Source organism: Camelus bactrianus, chromosome 3 (assembly GCF_048773025.1).
Source record: "Camelus bactrianus isolate YW-2024 breed Bactrian camel chromosome 3, ASM4877302v1, whole genome shotgun sequence".
NCBI classification, from domain to species: domain Eukaryota; kingdom Metazoa; phylum Chordata; class Mammalia; order Artiodactyla; family Camelidae; genus Camelus; species Camelus bactrianus.
In genome coordinates, this window is record NC_133541.1 from 27,835,597 (window position 1) to 27,860,155 (window position 24,559).

The window sequence follows — 24,559 nt, forward strand, 5'->3', positions numbered from 1 at the left end:
CTCCCATTCCGTAGGTTGTCTTCTTGTTTTGCTTCTGGTTTCCTTTGCTGTGCAGAAGCTTGTAAGTTTCATTAGGTCCCATTTGTTTATTCTTGCTTTTATTTCTTCTAGGAGAAAATTTTTGAAATGTATGTCAGATAATGTTTTGCCTATGTTTTCCTCTAGGAGGTTTATTGTATCTTGTCTTATATTTAAGTTTTTGATCCATTTTGAGTTGATTTTTGTATATGGTGTAAGGGAGTGTTCTAGCTTCATTGTTTTACATGCTGCTGTCCAGTTTTCCCAACACCATTTGCTGAAGAGACTGTCTTTATTCCATTGTATATTCTTGCCTCCTTTGTCGAAGATGAGTTGACCAAAAGTTTGTGGGTTCATTTCTGGGCTCTCTATTCTGTTCCATTGGTCTATATGTCTGTTTTGGTACCAATACCATGCTGTCTTGATGACTGTAGCTCTATAGTATTGTCTGAATTCTGGGAGAGTTATTCCTCCAGCCTCTTTCTTTCTCTTCAGTAATGCTTTGGCAATTTTAGGTCTTTGATGGTTCCATATGAATTTTATTATGATTTGTTCTAGTTCTGTGAAATATGTCCTGGGTAATTTGATAGGGATTGCATTAAATCTGTAGATTGCCTTGGGCAGTGTGACCATTTTAACAATATTGATTCTTCCCCAAGAGCATATCTTTCCATTTTTTAAAGTCTTCTTTAATTTCCTTCATCAATGGTTTATAGTTTTCTGTGTATAATTCTTTCACCTCCTTGGTTAGATTTATTCCCAGATATTTTATTACTTTGGGTGCTATTTTAAAGGGGATTGTTTCTTTACTTTCTTTTTCTGTTGATTCATTGTTAGTGTAAAGAAATGCAACTGATTTTTGAACGTTAATTTTGTAACCTGCTACCTTGCTGAATTCTTCAATCAGCTCTAGTAGCTTTTGTGTGGACCTTTTAGGGTTTTTCTATATATAGTAACATGTCATCAGCATATAGTGACACTTTTACCTCTTCTTTTCCAATTTGGATCCCTTTTATTTCTTTCTCTTGCCTGATTGCTGTGGCTAGGACTTCCAGGACTATGTTGAATAGGAGTGGTGATAGTGGGCATCCTTGTCTTGTCCTAGATTTTAGTGGGAAGCTTTTGAGTTTTTCACCATTGAGTACTATGCTGGCTGTAGGTTTGTCATATATAGCTTTTATTATGTTGAGATATGTTCCCTCTATACCCACTTTGGCGAGAGTTTTTATCATAAATGGGTGTTGAATTTTATCAAATGCTTTTTCTGCATTGATTGAGATGATCATGTGGTTTTTGTTTTTTAAATGATCTTTAGAAATGACATAAAACTAAACAATCTGAATTTTCAGTGATAAACTCCCAAAATCGTATTTCTGTATCCAACTTTGTAAAATTCATATCAAATAAAAATTTTAACAAGGTATTTAAAAAAGAGTGCTGCGTGTACACTAGAAAAGCTTCATGAAGCAAAAGGCATCTAGACTAAGATTTACAGGATAACTACCAAGCAGGCAGAGAGAAGAGAGTCAGGCTTTCTAAGGAAAGAGCAGCTCAGGCAGGCAGAGATGTAAAGTGGAAAAAAGAAAACTTTCCAAGCAGTAATGTCCATTCGAGTTTATCTAGAGCAAAAGGAGCAGTAGGAAGTGAGACCAAGAAGCTAGATTTGGGCCAGACTGTGGAGGAACATGAGTATCTTTATATCTGGTTTTAGACATTCGTTCATTCATTCTTTTGTTCATTTATTTATTTATTTATTTACTTTCTTACTTTTTTACCCACTTACTTTCTTATGTTGCAGTGTGAATTCCTAAAGGTCTATGAACATAGAAGTAACATAATCAGCAAAAAGTTTTAGAAAGATTAATTTGGTGGGGTTATACAAGGTGGTTGGGCTGAGAGAAAGGAGATCTCTCCTTACCTTAAATTATTATAACAATTAGGATGAAGCAGGGGAACATTATGGGAAGTCAGACCTGTGATCTTGAGCAGGTTAGTTAACCTTTCTGATCCTGTGTGGTTTCTGCACCTGGACAATGGATATAATAAAAATACCTTTTCTAATTGTGTCACTGGGTTGTTGTGAGTGGGAAATGTGATAGTACACATAAAAGTGCTTTGTAAACTGTGAAGCAGTTGTATACATTTAGGCTGATATTACTTATTATATCATTGTCAGCTTTTATTCGCATCTCAGAGGATGTAGGCCATGTGGTTACTAAAAGGAGATATTGGATATGAGAAATGGATTATGTCAAGGGATACTTGATAAGGGCCAAAGATGATGCTTAGTGACTGAAAAAAAAGGTGTTGTAGGTAAACTGAAGCAAGGAAATCAGGGCTGGGAGCAGGTTTATGGGTAAAAATGTATGAGTTTAGTTCTAGGAATATTGATTGGAGAAGATGATAATTTAAGTGGAAATGCACAGTATCATTAGACATAAAAGGCTTTGCTTGAGAGAAACTTATGGAATACAGTGAGATTAAAATTCAGGGATCATTTGCATGGTAGATCATTGAAGCCCTGTACATTCATGAGCTCTTGGGCACTTGGTGTGGACTAGAGAGCAGACATTTAAGGGCAAAACCATACACATATTTGTTCCCTCACATACTCTGTCTCATAGTCTCTGCTCCCTATTTTAAGAAGGAAAAGAAGTTGACCTTTATAATTCCCTTCACTGCTCATCCACCCACTCTTTTTTAATGCTATCTTGAAACAGCAGCATTTTCTTCAACAACTTTCTTGAGGGCTTTCAGAACATCAATCAACAGAATGTGCTTTATTTTTCCAGGGGCAAAGTGTTAAAGGAGTTAACTGGCTACTTACCACTGGCTTTGAAAGGGGAAAGAGAGAATCTTTTATCTATGGATAGATCCTTTTCCTGCTTCATTTCTTATACTGCTTTGGAGATTCATTTCTTGTACTAAAGTCGGCATGGTAGTAAAAAAAAATTCTGAGTCTATTAAGTGATGTAGCCCTGAGGACAAGATATTTATTGGAGTCCAAGTCCCTTAATCTGGACCACTGCAACAGGGCCATCTGGTAGGAATGTTCAGGTTGTGCCCTGTCATTAGGCCCTTGGTAATCTGACCCCAGTAAATTTTGTTTTAACGTTTCTGTATTCTAACTAGATAAGTTTGGGTAATGTTTCTAAAACAGACCATGTACTTTCCCACCTTCGACTAGGCAGTTTCCTCAGCCTCAGTATCTCCTCCCCACCTTTGGTCATGAAGTCACTCTCCCTTTGAGGCCCAGCTCAAATGGTGTCTCTCTGTGAGATCTTAACCAGTTGTCTAGGAGTGAAATAATTGTCCCTTTCCTTGCTTTCCCAAAACATTTTGTATTAGGTTTAGATAAAAAGTCAAGCTCCAGATTTGGACTTTGTAGATTTAAATCCCAGCTCTAACTAAGTATATAACCTGTTTCCTCATTTGTAATATGGGGAGTTTTATGAAGATATAATAGAATAATGCAAATAAAGTGCTTAACCTGGGTATGGCACATAGTAAGCGCTTAATAAATGCTATTTTATGGTGATTATTATACCTTGTAACCTTAATAGTGATTTCATTCTTTGTTATTCATAGTTGTATACATTTTTGTTTCCTTTGCAAGACTGGGAGATCTTGGGGGTCAGGGACCCTGTTGGAGTTATCTTGCTCCCCAAGGGACCTAACACAGGTCTCATTTACAGTAGAAGTTCATTAATTGAGGAGCCAAATTCGGTGCTGATATGGAGCAACAGCAGCTGTCTGGTCTGTCTTACACTGAAATGATAGCATCTTCAAATTCAAATGTAAAAGGATACCATTTTATTTTATTTCTTTAATAAATTACTGCATTTTCACTCTGACCCCTCTCTGTGACAAATACCATGGCATTCACACCTTAATCATGTCACACACTGACTCCTCTCCGTCATTATGTAATTAGTGTATTTATATGCAAGGGATAACTTTTCGAAAAGGAATTAGGACTAAAAATCATGTAGAGAAATGATAGGAAGCCTAAACATGTTAACTTTATGTTGTTTAGGTGACTCATTGTTTTTAATTGAACATAGATAACAGCCTCTAAAATTATGAAAATTGATTAACATGGTTATAGATTAATGCTCGCACACTATCTCTGTTTTACAATAAAAATGGAAAACAGATACATATGTTCTTATTTTCCTTTTAAATATTTTAGCTGCTAGTTAAATAAAATTTATATATTCACAGAGGGTATTTTTTCAGTGGAAATCCAAATATAACCAACTCTCTAATCCAAAATAACAGTGAGAAGGGACAGCATGAGGGTTAGGCTACCATACCAGACATTTGCCATTCATCTGTAAGCATGCTCTGCCCTCTCCCACTCTTTGCCTTAGGAAATAATTGTCCTTCTTCCTAGAGTGTACTTAGCCCATTTCTCTGCCCGGTAACCTCCTAGTTAGCCTTCAAAACCCTCCTTATGTGTCCTTACCTCTATAAAAACATGCCTGCCCCCTAGAATTAGTCACTTCCTCCTCTCTGTCTGCCTGGGTGAGACCGGTAGAGCTCTCCTCCCACACTTCAATGAGTTCCCCTAAACACTTGCCATCTCTCAAGCCCTAGCTCCACAGTTCGGTGCTGTACGTATTTAGGGAATGGATGAATTAATGATTGAGTTAATGAGTAATATAGAAGTCCACAACTAGCCCCAAATCTGGGTTTTTGACAAGAGTGATAGGCTAGCAACTGGCCCTCTCCCACCCATTTGCCAGGAGTGATTTTTGGCATGATTTTTCTTTTATTTTAAGATAAAAAGAAATATTTGAAATTTTATTTTCAGTTTTTTCTTCCCACATGCTGCTGGAAGGCCATTTTCTTAAAGGGAGAGACTGAGAAAGGGGACTAGACACTTTGCAGTCAACTCTTGATCTCTATACTAGAAGATTCTCTTTAGTACAAAGCATATATTCTGTCAGTAGGAGGAATCTCAATGATCTTTACAAATTTCATTCCATCATCTTCCCTTTAGCTAGTTCTTCAAAAATGAACTGAAAGTAGACTATTATTTCAGTTTCTTGAGGGGAAAAAACTATGTTCTAATTCCTCAGCAAAATATATATGGGTTTTAGGGTAGACGCTTTTGTAGAAAACAGATTAGTAATATTTCCTGGCTGTTTGTGACCCCTACCAGTTTTGTTTTGATTAATCTCTCTGTTTTATAAATCACAGAAGTCATAGTTTGATACAGATTTCTATTTGATTTTCATGTTTTTGATACTTTTGTAACTACTTTAAATTTCAGATTCTAATTATTTATTGATTTTTTCTCTAATTTTTTATTTAAAAATTTTTTAAAATTCCTACTCTTTATTATTTTCTTCCTTCTTATTTGCTCATCTTCTAATTTCTTAAAGTGAAAGCTTATTAGGACTTTTACTTGAGACCTCTCTTCATTTTTAATATATGCATTAAAGTTTTTAAATTCTTCCCTAAATACTGTTTTATCTGTGGCTTAGTGAGCTCGGGCTGCTGTACAAAATACCACAGAGTGAGTGGCTGAAACAACACACATTTACTTCTCATGGTTCTGGAGACTTGGGAAGTCTAAGGTCAAGGTGCCGACAGATTCATTTCCTAGTGAGGACCTTCCTTCCAGTTTGCAGATGACAGCCTTCTCATTGCTGTGTCCTCACATGGCAGGAGGGAAGGCACGGAGGCAGCAAGTTATGGTTGTTGAGCTGATCTCTCTTCCTCTTCTTTTAAGGACACTAGTTTTATCATCGGGGGGGCCCACCCCTCATGACCTGATCTAAACCTGATTACCTTCCGAAGGCCCACCTCCAGATACCATCACACTGGGGGTTAGGGCTTCAACACAGGAATTTTGAGGGGACTCAAACATTAGTCCAGAATAATTTTCGTCCCCCAAAGTTTGATATTTTGTGTTTCTACTTTTAGTGAATTAAAAATATTTTCTAATTTCCCCTTCTGATTTCTTTTTGGAGCCATGGATTATTTAGGAGCATGTGGTATAATTTCCAAATATTTTGTTTTTCTGTTCTGTTAATTGATTTGTACTTTAATTCCATTGTGGTCCGAGAATATACTCTGTATGATTTTAGTTCTTTAAAACTAGTGATTTGTTTACTGGTTCAGAAAATAGTCTAACTCAATAAATGTTCCATGTACACTTGAACCAAAAGTGTATTCTGCTGTTTGGGGAAGGAGTGTCCTATAAAGGACAATCAGGTCAAGTTGATTGATAGCTCAGTCTTTACTGATTTTATGTCTACTTATCAATTACTAAGAGGAAAGTTGAAATCTGCAATGTAATTATAGGTGTGTGTTTCTCTCCTTTCAATTCTCTTTTTTCCTTCCTTTTTGTATTTTAAGGCTCTTTTGTTGGATCCATATACATGTTTAGGATTGTTTTCTTGCTGAATCGACCTCTTCATCGTTATGTAATATTTCTCTGTTTCTGACAATATTTCTTGTTCTTTAGAACATCTACTTTGTCTAGTAGTATATGTCTGATAGTGATATAGCTACTCCAGGTTTCTTTTGATTTGTATTTGCCTATGTTATTTTTTTCATTCCTTTACTTTTAAATTAAGCCAAAGTGGATTTTTACAGAGGTATTTAGTTGTCTTTTTAAAAAAATCTCGTGTAATAATCTTTGCTTTTTAACTGAAGCATTTAGGCCTCTACTATTCAATACATCTGGCTATTTAAATTTGTATTAGTTACAATTAAATTTAAAATCTAGTTCCTTAATCACAGTAACCATGTTTCTTGATCTCGATAGCTACATGTGACAGGTGGCTTCTTTGTTAGAGTTTGGGTCTAGAATATGTGTGGATTTTCTTCCTCTTGCCTTCATAGCCACCAAATGCTGCTTTGTGTTTGTAGGGGGTCTTGGGTGAGAACAAGTTGCCTGTCCTTCACTTTTCTCTGTGACATCTGACCTTTGCCTAGAAGGGGCAGGAAGCAGAAGGTAAGAGGGTTTTCTACCCTCTGGTAGCAGTAGATTATTTTGGCCCTATGTCAAAGTAGTATCCAGCTCACTGCCCTGGGCCAAAGCTTAACCTCTGTGCTTGCCACCTTTGGATAGTGCAAAGGGTCTTAGGAGCAAATGCACTTCTGGATAGTTTTTCAGAATTTGACATACAGATAAATAGCAGATCTTCAATATTTTTCCATTAAAACTCAGATGAAAAGAAGAATTTAAGATAATATTCTGAGCTTATGGAGATAACACAGTTTTACAGCTAGGTAAATGATTTCCAAGGTAGAGATAAACACTGAATATCTGAAAGAATTATTTTTTGATCCCAATGTTGGATCCCTAATAAAGATTGGTTTGTGTCCATTCCCAAAACATACTTGTCTTCTTAAAGTAGGGAACTCCCTGCCTTGATTAAAATGTTTTCAGTGCATCCCTGTGTTTATATTTAATGATATCTTACTAATGAATGAGTTTCATCTTCTTTACTTCAAATTAAGACAATTTCTTTTGTCATGTTACCTTAAGGCAGTCTGTTTCTCCTCTGTGATATTGTGATTTATAATAAGAAATATATATTTGGTCCTCATCCCCAGATCCTAACACAGGGGTCTTGTACATTTCTAGGTGTTAAAGAGTACTTGGAGCATCTTTTGTTCCAGTGAGTGACTTAGAGGGCTCTAGGATGGCTCTTGGATAGGGACTGGTCAACACAAAGATTAAGCTATGATTAGAAGCTTGGAATCTTCTGGCTTGCCCCCACCCCTTCTCCAGAGAAAAGAGAGGGGCTAGAAATGGAGTTAATAATTGGTCATACCTATATGCAGAAGCCTCCATAAAAATCCCAATAGTATGGGGTTGAGAGAGCTTCAAGGTTGGTGAATGCATCTATGTACCACAAGAGTAATGTACCCCAACTCCATAGGGACAAAAGCTCCTGTGCTTGGAACCTTCCCAGACTTCACCCTATGTGTCTCTTTATCTGGCTGTTCATCTGTATCATTTATCATATCCTTTAATAAATTGGTAAATGTAAATAACTGTTCCCTAGAGTTCTAAAAGTTGCTCTAGCAAATTAGTGGAACCCAAGGAAGTTGGGGGCCTACTACTTTTATTGATGCCTGAAGTGGGCGTGGGGTGGGGGCAGTCTTGTAGGGCTGAGCCTTGACCTCCAGGTAGTGTCAGAATTGGGTTAAATTGTGGGGCACTGAGCTGGCATTATGGAGAATTGCTTGGCATGGAAAAAATTCGCCACACATTTGGTGACCAGAAGTGTCTGAAGTGAAGGGTTTTTTTGTAAACAGTAAAAGAAGAACACAGATGAAAACTGAATGGTTTTTCCATATACATCCTCCATTAGCCTTTTGTTGTAATGTGATGGAAATAAGAGATGTTAGATCTTTTAGTTTATTAGGAGAAGCTGGAAATCCCTAATTTCTTGAATGCCTGTAGATTGTTATAAATTCCTATTCATTTCTTCCATATTCTCTCTCCTTCAGATTAAAAAATAAATGAAAATACTTGTTAAAAATAAGTTTTTCTCTGACAGTCACTACTTGGTCAATGTTCATTTTTGTGGTTTTAGTTGAAACACCAGGATAATTAACATCACCAGGATCATTAACAAATGTATGAACAAAGAAATGTAAGGCATTTTTAAACAAGGAACTAAATAAGTTTTTAACAAGTAAGAACAAAAATTATTTAAACATTTAGAATGTGAATTAGAGCATAATCATCTTGAAGGCAGGATTGTGTTTTTGTATCTGTTCCTGTAAGCATGGCAGAGTGCCAGGGACCTAGGAGACAACCAATAGACATTTGCTTCAAATGTCTTTCTTAAGTGAGTGAAATTGAAACTCTTGCTTTTTTTGAAGTAAGTTAATACTATGGTGAGAATAAGCAAAATACTAATATTACCATTTTTAGTTGTGAAGGCATTTTTTTTTCTAATAAAGAATACATTTTAAAAAGGGGAAAGAGTTGTATTTTTGTAATTGGGCTATCAAGTTAAAGTTGCATTACGTTGACCTCAGCTTTGACTTTTGGGGCCAAAACGCAAATTTAAATCAGTTAATTCTGGAGCATAGTCCTTGGAGAAAACACAAAAGATTATTCAATTTCTGCAGTATACATTTTACCAAGATTTTAAACTGTGCTTTATTTTTTGTTTTCTACTGGGCAACCACAGCAGTATTGTTCCTTTGTTTCCTTGCTCTAGCTCTAAGACCAACCTAATAAAATCCACAGGTTTTCAAGTTGCTGCCATTCCAGATTTACAATATACATTTTCTTCTTGGACCTCCTTGCCTTTGATAATCGCCTCCTTTTCCCTGTCTAGTTATCACTATCATTTCATCTCATTGGGTATTTTCAAACTTGCCTAGATTTTCTCTGGTCCATCTTACAATACCCTACTTCCTACTCAGTTATCTCCTCTCCTTAATATGGAGAATTAAGGACAATAGGTTGGGCATTGTCAGACTTCTTGCCCTCAAATGTATAAATGTGTCTGTGTTCATACCTCCTTGGTCTCTCAGCCTCCTTCCTTGAAGTCTCCAAGGAAGAGGTCTTTCTCTTCTAGTTACTAATCCTTCCACCTGTGCACTTGATCACGTTCTTCCTGCTCCCTCTGAGACCTAATTCTATACTCCCTTTCCTATGTTTGTATCCTTTTTTATCCCTATTGGCTCCTAGAAAATATGCTCAAGCTTCTGCTTCTTATTTACTTGATTTAACAAAAGCCTTGTCCAACTCTTCCTTCTTTCATTGTCAGGTTTCTGATCAGAGTACATGATATTTGCTGTGTCCACTTCACAGATTCACTGAAACTGCCCATACCAAAGTCACTGACTACAACTTAGATGATTCTCAGACATACTCCTTCATTACCCAGCTGCAAGCCCCACCTGCTTTTACCTGGACCACTGCAGGTGTTTCTTAACTCATCCCCCTTTTCCAATTTATTTTTCCCACTGCTGCAGGGTCATCTTTTAAAATAAAGATACAATCATATTACTTGTTTGTCCTTAAAACCTGTCAGGGACTCAGTATTTTCCATAGGGTACAAATTAAATCTCTATAGAACACATGAGGCCACTAATGATTTGACCTCCAGCTCTCCAGTCTTATGTGCTGTTGACCTGTTCTTTATTATCTACAACCTGTAGTTCCAAAAGCAATGTGCTGTTTCACACTTGAGTCTTTTATATTCTGAGTCCTGTAGAGGAGTAACTTTTTTTTTTTGTATTTCTAGTGATCTCCTCCTTAACCTTCAAAAACCACAGTCAAGCATCTTCACCAGGCTTTACCTGATTTCTCTTTCCTCCACTCCCAACTTATCACCATTATGCTAACATGGTGGAGTTGACCATTATTTTGTGGGTTTACTATATAGTTTGTAGATACTACCATTATTTATTGCACAGTGCATTGCAAATAGTTGTTTTTATGTTTGCCTCCCTTTCTAGGCAGATCTCCTTGAGAGTAAGGAGCCATTTTATTGATCTGTTACTTACCTGTAACACCTAGCATGGTTCCTTGCACATGGCAAGGACTTCATAAATATTTGTAGAATGAATGAATAAACAGTTGGACTAATTTCAGCAAATATTAATTGGTGCTTCTTCTGTAGACTTAGTTTTTTACTTTTGAAGTTAGATAATTTTGGGATTGTATGTCTTTGATACCACTGTACTTAATGCTGGCTGCTGCGTCATACAGCTTTAGAGAGATCTAAAGAGCAGGAATAGGGTGTGTTTGTAAATAGAGACTTATTAGTAGGTAGTCTATGTGAATGCTCGGTCTGGCCCTCATATTGTCATGGTGCGCAGTACAGGCTCATCCATACGCTTCTTTCCTGACCAAACTGTACACAAACTAGAGAAAAGATTTCACGAAATTTATCATTATTTTTCCTGTGGCTTCCAGTCTTCCTCTCCTCCATCACCCTGCCAGGGAACTCCATCTGAAATGCAGAATTGATGATTTACTCCTCTATTCATAACCCATCAATTCTTTTCTTTCCATTTTTCTATATGTCAGTCACTTTCATAGCCTCCCACTCTACCAGCTTTAAGATCTTGTTCTTAGTTAGACTTCTTTTGGAAGTTTGTTGTCACCAGTAGAACTGTTCTACATCCCATTTGCACCTGCAGTTGATAACACACACTGTTCTCTTTCCCAAGCATATGGTTCCAGAGGATAAACATAACAACATGCTGGTGATGTTTATGTTAAGTGAGCCAGTCTTCTCCAAGCATCTGCTGCACAGGCGCAGAAACAGATAAGTGGTTTCAGCTATGGGCTTCCAGGGGAACAGAAGGGTTGCCACAACAAACTCCGCAAACAACCCCAAAAGTCCCTAAGAAGCATAAACTCACACTGCTGGAAAATCAAAATTAGCAAAGGACTGTGCATTTTTGATTCTTGACCTTAGTTTTGTCCCCTACATCCCTGTGTAGAGATTGCACTGCGTTCTGCAGACACTGGGCCGTCTTTAGAAGAGTATATTTGAGATTCACTGAGCTTTTGAAGGAAAGTATGTGAAATTTTTCTGCTCACTCAAAAGTTGCTTTGTAGTAGAGCTGGATTGTGCTGCCCTTGGAAGCTCTGTCTTTTGACCGACATTGATCAGGTTGGCTCCAAGAAAACTCAGCATCCTCTTTGCCCTGGCGCCACTGGGCCCGCCACCCTCCTCCCACCACCGCTCTCTCTTCCTCCCCTCTCCCTGCTCCACCACCTCTCTATCCCTCACTTGAACTGGCTGCCAGAGTTCACAGACAGCTGGGCAGAGAGTGGCTAAATCTGCCCAGCTGCCCGGGAAGCTTGGCGGCCAGGCTGAGGGAAGGAAGCATCGGCTCTCTTTGAAGGTCGGCTGCCAGTGAATCTCAGGCAGCTGGACTTCAAAGGGGGGACCGCTGGGCTTTCCCTCCTGTCTAGGCAGGTCATTCCACCGCTCTGTGCTTCCGGTGTTGGCATAGTGGCTTTCAAGTTCCTCTTCAATTAAAGAGCTGAATTGCAAGCTGCACTTGTGTTCACATTTGTGTTTTTTTATGTGATATAGAAGTCTAAGATCCTAACTCCTGTTACCCCAAGCTTAAGAGTAAAGATGGAGGAGAAAAGGTAACACCATACAAAGGGCAGCTAAGGAGAGCCACAGCGCTAGTAGGCTTTCCTCACTGCTGGTTGTAGCTTGTGTTATTTACCAAGTTTTAAATTACTTCAGGGACTCTTAGTGTGATCCTCTTGAGTAAAGGCTAATCAACCTATGCTTATGAACTGAATTTAGCTAGTGACTTGGAATTAGGTTCAGTCGTGGATAGTGGTTTTATCTTTTTCCAGAAACTGGTGTAGTGCTCACCCACTATCCCACACTTCACTCTCTTACTGCACTTTCCCATCTTTCGTCTTCAGATTCCGTTGGTGGTTGGGGAGAGGACTGGCCTAGTAAGGAAGAGCAAGGGTGCTACAGGGAGTCCAGGCTTACTTTGGTTGCATATGGGAGTCAGAGTGGAGGGAGCTTCAGGTCAGAAGAGCTGCAACTATGTCCGTGCAGACTGGTGGTTAAAAATGCAGGCCCTGCAGCCGGGCTGCTTGGGTTCAAATCCTGACTCTGCTCTGCACGTGACCTTACCTTTCTGCATCGCCCTGCCCTCCCTGGAAAGTGGGGCTGTGATAGTATGTATCTCACATGGCTGTTGGGAGATGCAAGGGGTTAACAAGTACTGTGCACTCAGGACAGTATTTAGACAGTGTTGATGTAGTTCATGCCCAATAAATGTCAGCTGTTACTGCCATGTGCCAGGTCCCACTGACTGGAACTAGAGGGGGTGAAAAACGACTGATGTTTGTGATTTTTACTGCCCCTGTATGGATAAAAGGCTGCTAGTTTCTGCCTTGAATGGAATTTGTAATGGAATATTTTCCAGAAATCCCTGATAGTGTGAAAAATGTATTATGTAGTTCAAAGAAGAAAACAGTTATTTTATGTTAGCCATCTCTCTCCTGCCCTTTCTGGGAACATAAGGAGAGGCAATTCATTTAGAGCTATTATTGTAATAATCTATACAAATCCAAAAGAAGCCTGGTAAAACAGGGCAGAGAATATAAATATACATATATAAATAAATAAAAGAGGTGTTTTAGTGAAGAGTGCAGTTCCTGGAGTTAGGATCAGGGTTTGAATTTCTGCTCTGACAATTTATTAGTTGTGTATCTTTGGGTAGCTTACCTTTTTAAGCCTCAGCTTTCTTGGTTGTAAAGTGAGATAGTAATTACATACACAGAGACTTGTTTTAAGAATGAAATGAGAAAATACATGTTTTACTATAGTAAGTAGCAGTGCTTTCAGTAAGTGTGCCTGTCATTGTTATTACTATTGCCACCACCGGTAGTGTTACACGCTAAAACTGTTGTTGAATCAGGAGGAAGCCCTATAGGTTACGGAACGGTGATTTTACAAATACAGTGCCTTTCACCAAGATTTTTGTTCTCCCTAGATCAGAAGTGCAAACTGTGAAAAAAAAAAAAAAAAAAAAGAAGTGCAAACTGTGGGCCAAATTCAGCCTGCCGCCTCTTTTGGTAAATAAAGTTTTATTGGAACACAGCCTCATCTATTTGTTTATTGTCTGTGACTGCTTTCATGCTGTAACAGCAGAAGCAAACAGTTGCAGCAGTCATCAAAGCCTAAAATATTTACTGCCTGGCCTTTCCAAAAAGAGTTTACTAACCCTTTCTCCAAATACATATTTCCCCAATTAAGGTCCAGAGAATGTTAATTCTATTCGTGTTAGTAAGTACTTTCTAGAAAAAAAGAAAAAGGTTCCATAGTCAAATAAGCTTTGGAAATGTTAGAGAAGTTGATTTATTCTAGGACTACTACTTAAAAGACTCTGGCTTTTAATATACTAATGTGCATTGTGAACCTTCAAGACAGGGCCATGGTATGCAAATAAACTAGTTTCCCAGGCTTACTTGGCTATAGAGTGACCCCTACCTCTCACCCGACCCCCGGATCTAAATGTTACACAAAACATCCTCTGGGAAACCCTGCTTTGGGGCCGTCTCTTTGGAAGGACTTTCTTCTTAAATCATTCCTCTTCGTGATTTAGGTGATATCCTCATTTGGAGACCTACAAAATATCATATGAGATTCTGTATTACTTCATTTTTTTCCCCAGTAAAAATTATACTTTGCTTAAAATCACAACAGTAAAATATACCAGATACTTAAATGCTCTAATAAAATAATATCTGTGTCTTTAAATGATTCTGTATGATGTCTCAAGGTTATAAATGGGGTCTCAAGTCCAAAGCTTCAGTTCATGCCTGCTAAAAGCATGGGTCTTCTGTAGGGCTTTAACATTTTCTTGCATTCAGGTTTCTGAAGCCTAAATCTTGAATGCCTAACTGGTATACCGATTGGGCTCAGCTCAGTTTATAAGGAGGGAGATTAATGTGAAGGTAACTTGTGCCTCAGCCATAAGGGGTTTGTTTTATAGACTAAAGTAAACACCTTGAATTTCAAGTTGCAAGCTCCCGGGGAGCCCGAAGATCCCAGTGCAGTGGCATTGTGTTCTGCCGGTGACTTACACATCTCAGTGGCTGAGCTTCCTCCTGCAGTTGCAGCTTCCAGCTGGTCATCAGACAGCCCTGGGTAGTTAAATGCTGTAGTCACCTGGTCTGAGATAACCAAACAGGCATGTAATTGCAACACTGTCCAGTTATGAATGAAGGCTGGGCTGTCTCTTTGCCAAATACAGTTGAAAAATAAATGCTAAGTCATAGCTGTTTTCTGAAATCACAGTGGTTGCAGCAGTGAACCTGGATTAAGAGCGGAGAACCCTGCTGGAGAGCTCAGCCCTGGTCATAAATGCTCACTCTCGCCTCTTCACTCTTTCTCACCCTCCCTCTTTCCTTCCCTTCTTTCCCCTCCCCACTTCCCTTGAGCTTCCCTAGTGTGGCAGAGGCCAGTTCTTAGTCATTTTGATGCCCTTTAAAGTTGGCTTATACTTGATGCAGTAAGAATTTTATGAAAGAATAAGAGGTCTTAAGTGTTTCTTTTCCTTTCCCAACTTGTGAATCATTTTAAGAAAATTCCACATCGTCTCTTCATTTATGTATCTCTGTGTTGTGTGTATAATGGATCCTCAGTAAAGATGGTTGACATTGGAAACGTGGATTCTGAAAATTTTATTGTTGCACTTTTATTTTATGAGGGATGATGAATGGACTTTTCAGAAATCTTTGTCTCAGATATCATTGTCTTTTGTCTTTAAATTATTTCTTTTAAAAAATGAAGGGAGGGAGAAGAGAGAGAAGGAAGGAATGAGGGAAGGGGAAAACATCTTGGCTGGAACATAATTATCATCTTTTAAAAAGTTAGAAACTTGGAAACTGTCAACTTGCTGTGAAATATGTTGTTTCTTTGAAACATGCTCAGTTCAGAGTTTCGTTTGCTGTATTTATTAAGTATGTTCATCTTGTAAGCACCATGGTATGTGATGCATAACATATTATGCTGTACTCTGAAACTCACTGGGGCTCTTAGAGTTGAGATGATGTGCCTGGGAAAGAAATAATCTGAGGCTGACCTACTGGAAGGAAAGGATCAGAAATGTGGGGAAAGAGCTCTCATCTACTAACATAAAGAAAAACAATTTAAACACACAACCCTCCCTTCTGGGTCTTCCAAGGATGAGTTGTTTCCAAGCCTTCTGTTCTCTCACTCTAATACGGTCTTCTGGAATTACTGTCTTAGTGCCAAAGAATATATAGAAGAAATGGCTGCAAATGGTTGGAAACAGACCACAGCTACCTAAAGACAATGGTTGTCTCAAGCAACCACAGCAAGGATTAAGAAACATTACTAGAGAGAACTTTTGATCTCACAGGCAAATGCAAAAAGGCAAGAGAGAAATGTAATGATTATATAAAATATAAGACATGATAAAGTTGAATGAATTTTAACTATAGGGTTGCAAGACTAGTTTATGATGGATATTATTTGGTAGACTGCTAGGGCAGGGGAGTGAGAATTAATCTTCTTAAAACATTATTAATACTCCCATAGTATCATCTGACTTATAATAATGACAAACACTTATATAATGTTTACTATCTGCCAGACACTGTTCACATCCTTTATGTGTTGCATTAGTTAACTTCTGCTTCATAACAAATTACCCTAAAACTTAGTAGCTTAAAACAACAAGCATTATTTCTCATGATTCTTTCGGTCAGTGGGGCAGTACTTCTGGTCTGAACTGACTTGGCTGATTTCTCCTGGGTTCTCTATTGCATCTGCAGTTAACTAACAACTCAGTTGGAGCTGGATGGTCTAGGATGGCCTCATCTGCATGTCTGGCTATTGGCTAGATGTCAGCTGATGCTACAGGGATGACTGGGCACATGTCTCTGGTCCTACAGAAAGTATCTTGTGCTTTTTCACAAGGTGGCTGGGTTCCAAAAGCAGCAAGAGAGCAAGTCACAATGTACAGGCCTTTACAGTTCTCTGCTTATATCTTGTTTGCTAATGTCCTCTGTTAGTTGGGGTTCTCTGAGAAGCAGATGCTAAAGCAGCATTAGATGTGTAAAAGACTTGTTGCCAAAACTCCTGAAAGATAAAAGTGGGTGGGGAGCCTAGAGAGTATCAGATGGTTATGTAGGTCTGGCCCCTATGAAGGAAAAGAGGGAAGGAATGAAGGAAGGTTGGCTAGGAAGAATCTCAGACTGCAGCACAGTTCTAAGAAAGCTTTGGCCAGGCCAGTGGGAATTCCTTGAGCCTAAGTCCACCCAAGGCTGTATTAATCTGCTCTAGCTGTGGTGATATCTCAGCACAGCGGCTACAATTGGGACCACTCCTTGATTAAGTCAATTCCTTTGTGGAAGGACTAGGACCCAATTATTGCCCCACTGAGTAACACGTTCTTTCCTCTTAGGAATTTGGCCACCTTGATAGTCAGTAGGCTACTGCTCTGAAAATAGGCTTAAATACTGGAACAGAGCAAGGGATCCTGACTTTTTATTGGGGTGATTGCCCTTGGCTTCCTGCTCCTCCGTTTATCTCTCTTTTTGATTGTAGATATTAAGCAGTACCTTTGTTGTCTGCATATCTCTTCTGCTCCTGGGAATGCCATGTTCTATTAACCATCTCCACAGTTTTCTGCACATCACGCCCCCCTGGCTGCCTCTCTGACCTTGCCAGTCATTGTAGTAATTGCAGCCTTTTGGCTTCTAGCAATTAAGAACTGCCACCTGGCTTTTATTACTTTGGACCTCATTATGCCCATGGATATTAATGGCCCAGCTCTGTGACTTTGGCTCTGGGCTGCAGAGGAGACCTGCCACTCAACTTCTTGGTGATGCTGGCTCCCTCTCATCTGTGTATTCCTGATGGCCTTGGTGAATGGTATTTCTTCTGGGCCCTCCCATGAAAAATAATATTCCGTATTTTTCTGGCTTGACAACAATATATCCATTCCAGCATGCCCACTTCCCCCAGCAATCTTATTCCCTTCTCTGTTGTCTGCCAGGACAATTGGGGTGTTTTTATTTTACTCAACATTGGCCATAACTTTTCCAGGTCTGTGTAGCATCCTTGCAGCAAGTTTGCCCCACCCTCTGTGGTCCTTGTTTAGAAATGTGCCTCCAAGTCAATGAATCCTGCTAATCAAAACTCCTTTGATTAAACATCCTCAGAAATCCACACTCAAGGTACTTCATGATTCCTGCCAGTTGCCGCTAGCTAATTCTTGCATCTCTTTTGGTGTGTAATCTCTTTCCTCCCTTGTCAGGCCCAGCTACTTCTCCAGCTGAGTAATGTTGGGATTCAACACTAGTTACTGGCCTAGAAGCTAGGAGAGGAGGTAGGGGCAGGTCCTAAGAGAAGTTACCTGCTGCCTTGTTGGGGAGGAGATATTGTAGCATCTTCCAACACAAAGGAATTTCTAGCTTTTCCTAGGCAAGGGTGGGTCACCGCTGTAGGCTGTGAGGGTTCAGAGGCACCTGCAGATCCCGCATCTTAAAGGCATCCATCCAAATAGCCTATCCTTTTGTTTTAGGGTCTCAGGTTTTCCCAACTAGAGCCCTCACCTTAGAATAACAGGCCTGCCTTGGCTGAGCATTTAAATGTCTTCAGAGCTCTATAAATCCAGCTACCATGGCTTTTGTTTGTTGCTCAGCTGTGTCTGCTCTTCCACTGCAGGAGATGAGGGCCCCTTTGAAAGCTACTAACGTGGCTCTCTCACTTAGTCTTTAACGGTTAATGGTCCTCAGTTTCTCATTATCCCTCTGCAGGGATAATGATTTAGCAGTAACCAGCCAACTCTATTGTCTTTGATGACGTCTTCCTCCCGTATCTTTTAAATACCTAAAACATCTTTCCCACAAGGAGATTCCCCCTGTACTAGGAAGTTTTCTTAGGTCACCTCCAGTGAAATCTAATACAGTTGGACCACAACTAAGTGCCAGAGAGTGTCTGTGCTTTATTCCACTTAGGACAATGTCATCTTTACCTACCAGGCAGTGAATGAGGTAGTCCTAGATTTTTGTCTTACCACCTATGTGGTTGAATCACTCCAGGCACCATTTGTGATAGTCTGGGACCTCTGAGAAACAGACACCAAGGATTAAACATATAAGAGGTTTCTTGGGGAAAGGCCTGTAAGGGGAAATGGAGGTGGGAAGCCTGAGGAGGCTGGGGAGAGAGCAAGACACCCCTATGAAGGAGAAAAATAAAGAAAGCAGCGTTACGTGTCTATCAACTGATGGATAGATAAATAAAATGTAGTACACCCATACAATGGAATATTACTTGGCAATAAAATTTAGGTCGAGCTGGCTTGGCTCTGGGACCAGTATTCTTTCCATTAAAATTTCCCCTATTTTCAGCCCAGCAATTTATGCAAATTCTCTCATTTAAAATAGTTTACTCCACTGTTTCATTAGTTATAAAACATGTTTTGACTCTTTAAGGGCTGTCTCATCTTGCATTGATAGATACACACTAGAGCAATGGAAAGATAATGAGATCAGAGTAGCTGCTTTATGTCACCTCACTGGCTGTTGGTACGACCATAGAATGTTTGGACTATTTAGGATTTAAGACTTTAGCAAGGCATCCTATTTTTTTTGAGAATTTGGCAGACTTTATTAGAGAGGAGAAACTAGAGTTAGCATAGCTGCAGAAGTCAGGACCAGGACTCATAAGTAGATGTTAAAAGTAGGAAGTCGTGGACCCAGTTTAAGAAAGGTGTTGCCAATTAGAGCCACCCAGAGAAATGGACTGATGTAGTTTGTGTTGTAATGATTTCTCTGCTGCTGGAGGCCCCATGACCATCTGCTAAAAAGGGGTATAAGGAGAATTTTACCCATTGAGAGTTTGTACTGCATAATCCCAGAGAGGACCTTCAACTCTCCAGGTTTTCGTGCTTGCATTTTCCATCACTATGAACATTTGAGACTTGATGCTCTCCAAATCATAATATAAGGTGCTCCTAAGAACAGGAAACTTATATAAAGGAGTTAATAATCTCAACTTCCGTGAAGAACAATGTTCTTTGCCTGGGCTGATTATGAAAGGAATTGAAGGAAGAATTGGAGCTATAGATTGCCCACATTATGCCAGAAGTGTTTTTCAGTCAAATTGACTTTTGTTTTCAAAGCATGAGGGTATTTGTCACCGTGAACTGTTCAAGTATTGATGTTTTGTGCAAATTTAAGATCTCCTCTGGCTATTTTATTTCATTGGAATAAACTTTTGTCACTGGTTAAAGCCAAGTTAATAATCGAGGAGCATTTTTGACATAAAGTCTCAAGTGAAATGGAACTACCTACTTGCTCTTGGGCTCGTGCTGAAGTGTATATGATATGATTCCTTTGGATTCTACCCCTTTTAAGGTTCTTTATCGCACCTGCCTGGTATATGTATATGTATACATCTATATATGTGTGTGTATTTATATTTTAGAATATTAGTATTTATGATCTGTTTTGTCCTATTAATAGTAAAAAGTACACATTGATTAGTCAAATTATAAAATATTATGTATTTACCAGTTTTTGTCTTTGTTCCCTAAAGAATCAAAGACCTATAAGGACCTAAGAAATCATCTAGTTCAATCTGTTTATTTTACAGAAGGTAGAGTTGTGATCTACGGAGGCTAAATAATTTGTCCCCAGTCATGTTGCTAGTTTTTGACTGAACTAAGTCCAGATTTCATATCTCCTAGTCATGGTCCAGTATTCCTTTTACTGTTACCACCCTCTGTTACTCATATCTCATGAAATGATGGGTCTTCCTTCTGCTTAGCTGTGTATATGTATTTATTGGCATTAAAAATGAATAAAACATTTAAAACAAATAAACAAAAAACTTAAGTTAATTTCACTGAGAGGCCAAATGGAAGTATAGGACTTTTTGGTAAACTGTTACCACTACAGTATCTTTCAAAAGCTTTATTTAGAGTTTAGTAGTTGGTGGCTTTTTGAAATATAACCAAGTGGCATATTTTCCTTATTGAGATTGGTAGTGGAGTTTTGCTTTTCTGAGGAATAAAAAATATTTTCAATCTATTCTCCACGTGTCCAGAATGATCCTTTAAAAATCACCAAACGTAGTCACATTACTGCTCCTCTGTAAACTCCCTTAGCAGCTCCTTTTACTTTCAGAATAAAATTTAAGCCTTTAACATGGCCTACGAGGGCCATGGTTAAGTTCTTTTAGTTCTTTGAATCAACCAGCTGTTTTACCTTCAGGCCTATCAGTATGCACGTGTTGATTTTCTGTTGCTTTATAACAAATTACTACCACACATTTAGTGGCTTAAAAAAACCCACCAACTTATTATTTCACAGTTTCTTTGGGTAAGCAGCCTGGCGTGGTATGGTTAGATTCTCTTCCTAGGGTCTCACCAGTCTAAACTTGAAGTACTTTTGACCCTTGAACACATGGTGGGTTAGGGGCGATGACACAGCACAGCTCCCTTCCCTCCCTCCACCCTGTGAGCAATTGAAAATCCATGTATAACTTTACAGTCTTCCCTCTGTATCCACGATTCCACATTTGTGGGTTCAGCCAACCACAGATCGTGTAGTACTGTACTACGTAGTTATTGAGAAAAGCTTGTGTGTAAGTGGGCCCGGTTCAGACCTGTGGTGTTCAAGGTCAGTAGCATTGGCCTGGGCTGTGGCTCTCATCTGGGCCTCAGAGCCCTCTTTCAAGCTCACTGGTTTTAGTAGAATTCAGATCCCTGTTTCCTTGACACATCTTTTAAGTCAATAGCGGCATGTCAAATGCTTCTCATTCTTAAAGTCTCTCTGCCTCACTCTTCTGTCATGTCTCTGTGGCCTCCTTCTTTGTCCTCAGCCAGGAGAAAGCTCTGCTTTTGAGGACTCATGTGACTGCTTCAGCCCTATCTGGATAATCCAGGATATAATCTTTTCACTTTAAGGTCAGGTAACTAGTAACCTTAATTTTACCTGCAGAGTCCCTTTTGCCATGTAGAGTAATGTATTCATGGGCATGACACCAGGGGGCAGAGGTCATGGGGGTCAAAATTCTGCCTACTACAATGCAGTACCCTCTGACTGGAATACTCTTTCTTGTCCCTGTGTCCTGCTGCTTCATCTGCTAACACTCTGTCCGCTGGGTCTCTGATTTCTTTTTGCCCCTCTTTTCCCCCTTTTCTTGAGTTTGGGTTAAGCACCTCTCTTTAGTGCTCATTACTCTACACTTCCCCACTGGACCACTGGTCACTCTGTATGCTTATCCATATCCTTCCAGGGGACTGTCAACTTTCTGAGGAGAGAGAGAAGCTGTGTTAATCTCTGCACATTTGTATTTCCCTGCTAACCCTTGTGTCTGCCATACAACTGATGACCAATTTTAAAAAAAGGATGAATCAGTGGATTGTTTGTATCCATGAAAAGTACAAGCGTGATAACTGTCTGTAATATAAGTACTTAAGACTCACCCAGAAGAAGAGAGAGAAAATTCTTAACTCAATATGTACAAGTTATTAAAAAAAACAACAAAAAACACCTGCTTTTGTAGTGTGCTCCTCATTACCAGAAACTTTTAGGTGAAAGCTCAATGATGGAGTATCAAGGATATTGTTGGGAGGCTAACATGTGTGAGCTCTGTTTTGTGACTGATTCTTTGTTTGGGTTGCTGCAAGACTGTTGGAGATGAGGTCACCTGTATTCCTATACCATGGCTCCTAGGAGAGACCTACATGCTGTCATCACTAATAATTACCCTGGCCATTCACAGTGGAATTATCCAACCTGGTGGATCTAGGATAATTGACTCCCTGGTACTTTGGCCTGTTCTGGTTACTGAATCATAACTGGGTGGCAGGATTAGTGTGGTAGAGTTACTTTTATCAGCCTTCAACTGTTCAGAAGTGACATTAGAAATAAATAGACTACTGACATATATCAGTAGAGAAGGAGTATGGTGTAGTGTTTGAGAGCAGACATTTTGGTTCAAACTCCTAGCTTAACCACTAACTGTGACTTTGGACAAGATAATCTGTGCTTCAGTTTCCGAATCTGTAAAATGAAGATAATATTGTAGTGTGATTGCCCAATAGGCAAGATAGTAAAGGATATAGTGCCTAGATTACAGTAAGCACTGTGGAAGGGTTAACTGTCATCATCATCATCCTACAAGCACATTAAAGATGGTTCAAGACCACAGATACTGACATATATAAAATAGATAAACAAGTCTATACAGTATAGCACAGGGAACTATATTCAATATCTTGTAGTAACTTATGGTGAAATAGAATATGAAAACAAATATATGTATGTTCATGTATAACTGAAGCATTATACTGTACACCACAAATTGACATAACATTGTAAACTGACTATACTTCAATAAAAAAATATATATATATACACAAAAAAAAGATAGTTGAAGACCTACAACCATATGCACAATGTCTGGCCTATACTAGGGATACAATGATATTTTTGAGTTAATAATGTTCGCTTGTAATTTATGTTCTTCAGATAACTACAGGAAATGATTCCAGTACTTTTATAAATATGATAAAAACTAACTGCTGTGCCAGTCTTGTGTTGCTCAGAGCTTACTAAGGCAGTCTGAAAAATATCTCCTACTAGAACTTATCTCTTCTTTTCTCTTATTAAAGCAAATGGATGTTTTTAAAAGCCTTCTGAAATTTTTTCCAGAATAAAGAAAACTATAATCAGGTGAAATTAATATTTTACATATAGCTGTTTATCATTTTCTGGGTGATAAAGTAAAACATTCTTGCCACAGAAATGTTATCTGAATTCATATGAAATGGTAACACTTCGCTTGTCTTCACAAACAGGTTCATCCTAAATTCCACTATAAACAAGCTCATGACCCAGGCACAGACACTTCTTGCGTGGCTTTTTCCTATGATGGTAACGTCCTTGCCTCTCGTGGTGGTAGGTTGAAAGCTTTCTTTTTGATGTGTTTCTATTTATGAAATATTTAACTCTAACAAATGTCACACTAATATCCTAACACTTTGTATTGTTAATGTCCCTTTGCCAGTCTGATTTTTTCATTAAAATGCACTTCCAACTTAGCAATATTATTTTACTAAAAAGTATCAAGTAAAATTTAGACTATATGTACTTTTTTGCCTAAGTTTTTATTTTAGCTTCAAATTCCATCAGTGTTTGGAGACTCCAAAGGATGACCTTTGCCTCTACCTTATGAAATTTTGTAGTGATGTTCTGTATTTTTTGTGCATCATTTTATAGTTTTGGGTCTAGCATTTCAAACTCTTCTATTTGCTGACCATTGAATTTTTGTTTTTCAGTTCAAATACTAAATTCAGTTTAAAAAAGTTGTATACTTGGACTTTTTAAAAAATAGCTACATAGTTCTGCATGGTTGTATTCTAAGTTTACTTATCCACACTCATGTAGTTGAATATAGGTTGTTTCTAACTTTCTGCTAAACCTTTCTCACATGGATAAGTTGTACGTTGATAGAAGAAGTAAGAGGCTAGTGAGGGCAGCCTATGAACAAAGCATAAGAAGGGGAAGTATGGGACATGACTGAGGAGCTTCAGGTAGACCTTTTGTAAGGAGAGAAGGGAATCAGGGTAGGTAGATTTGAGCCATGTCACAGATGACCTTTAATATTCCATAAAGGATTTAGTCTTTTTTTTCCCCCACTTGGGGAGGGCAATTAGATTCATTTATTTACTTTTAGAGGAGGTACTGGGGATTGAACCCAGAGTCTTGCGCATGCTAAGCACGTGCTCTACTACTTGAGCTGTACCTTCCTCCCACATGTAGTCTTTATTCCGTAGGCCAGACTACTCTAGCAACACTACATTTAGTCATTCACTCACTTTACTACTGTGTATTGAGCAGCTACTCTGAGCTAGCATTGTGCTAGGTTCTTGGTATAAACTGTGAACATGACAGATAGGGCTCCTTTCCTGAAAAAATTTACAACCTGGTGTGGAGGGTAGTGGAGGTAAGGAGAACATAGACTTGGCACAGCTTTCCCCTCAGCTGGGCTGTCCTTTTACTCTTGGG

At 38.8% G+C, this 24,559-nt stretch overlaps 1 protein-coding gene across 1 annotated transcript in view; it reads left to right on the forward strand.

Annotated features, from left to right (window-relative positions):
• Positions 1 to 24,559, forward strand: part of WDR70 (WD repeat domain 70) — a 233,651-nt gene that overhangs the window by 165,818 nt on the left and 43,274 nt on the right. The window contains exon 11 of the mRNA XM_074357233.1: positions 23,350 to 23,449. Within this exon, the coding sequence (XP_074213334.1) occupies positions 23,350 to 23,449 (100 nt within the window). The remainder of the gene's footprint in view (positions 1 to 23,349; positions 23,450 to 24,559) is intronic.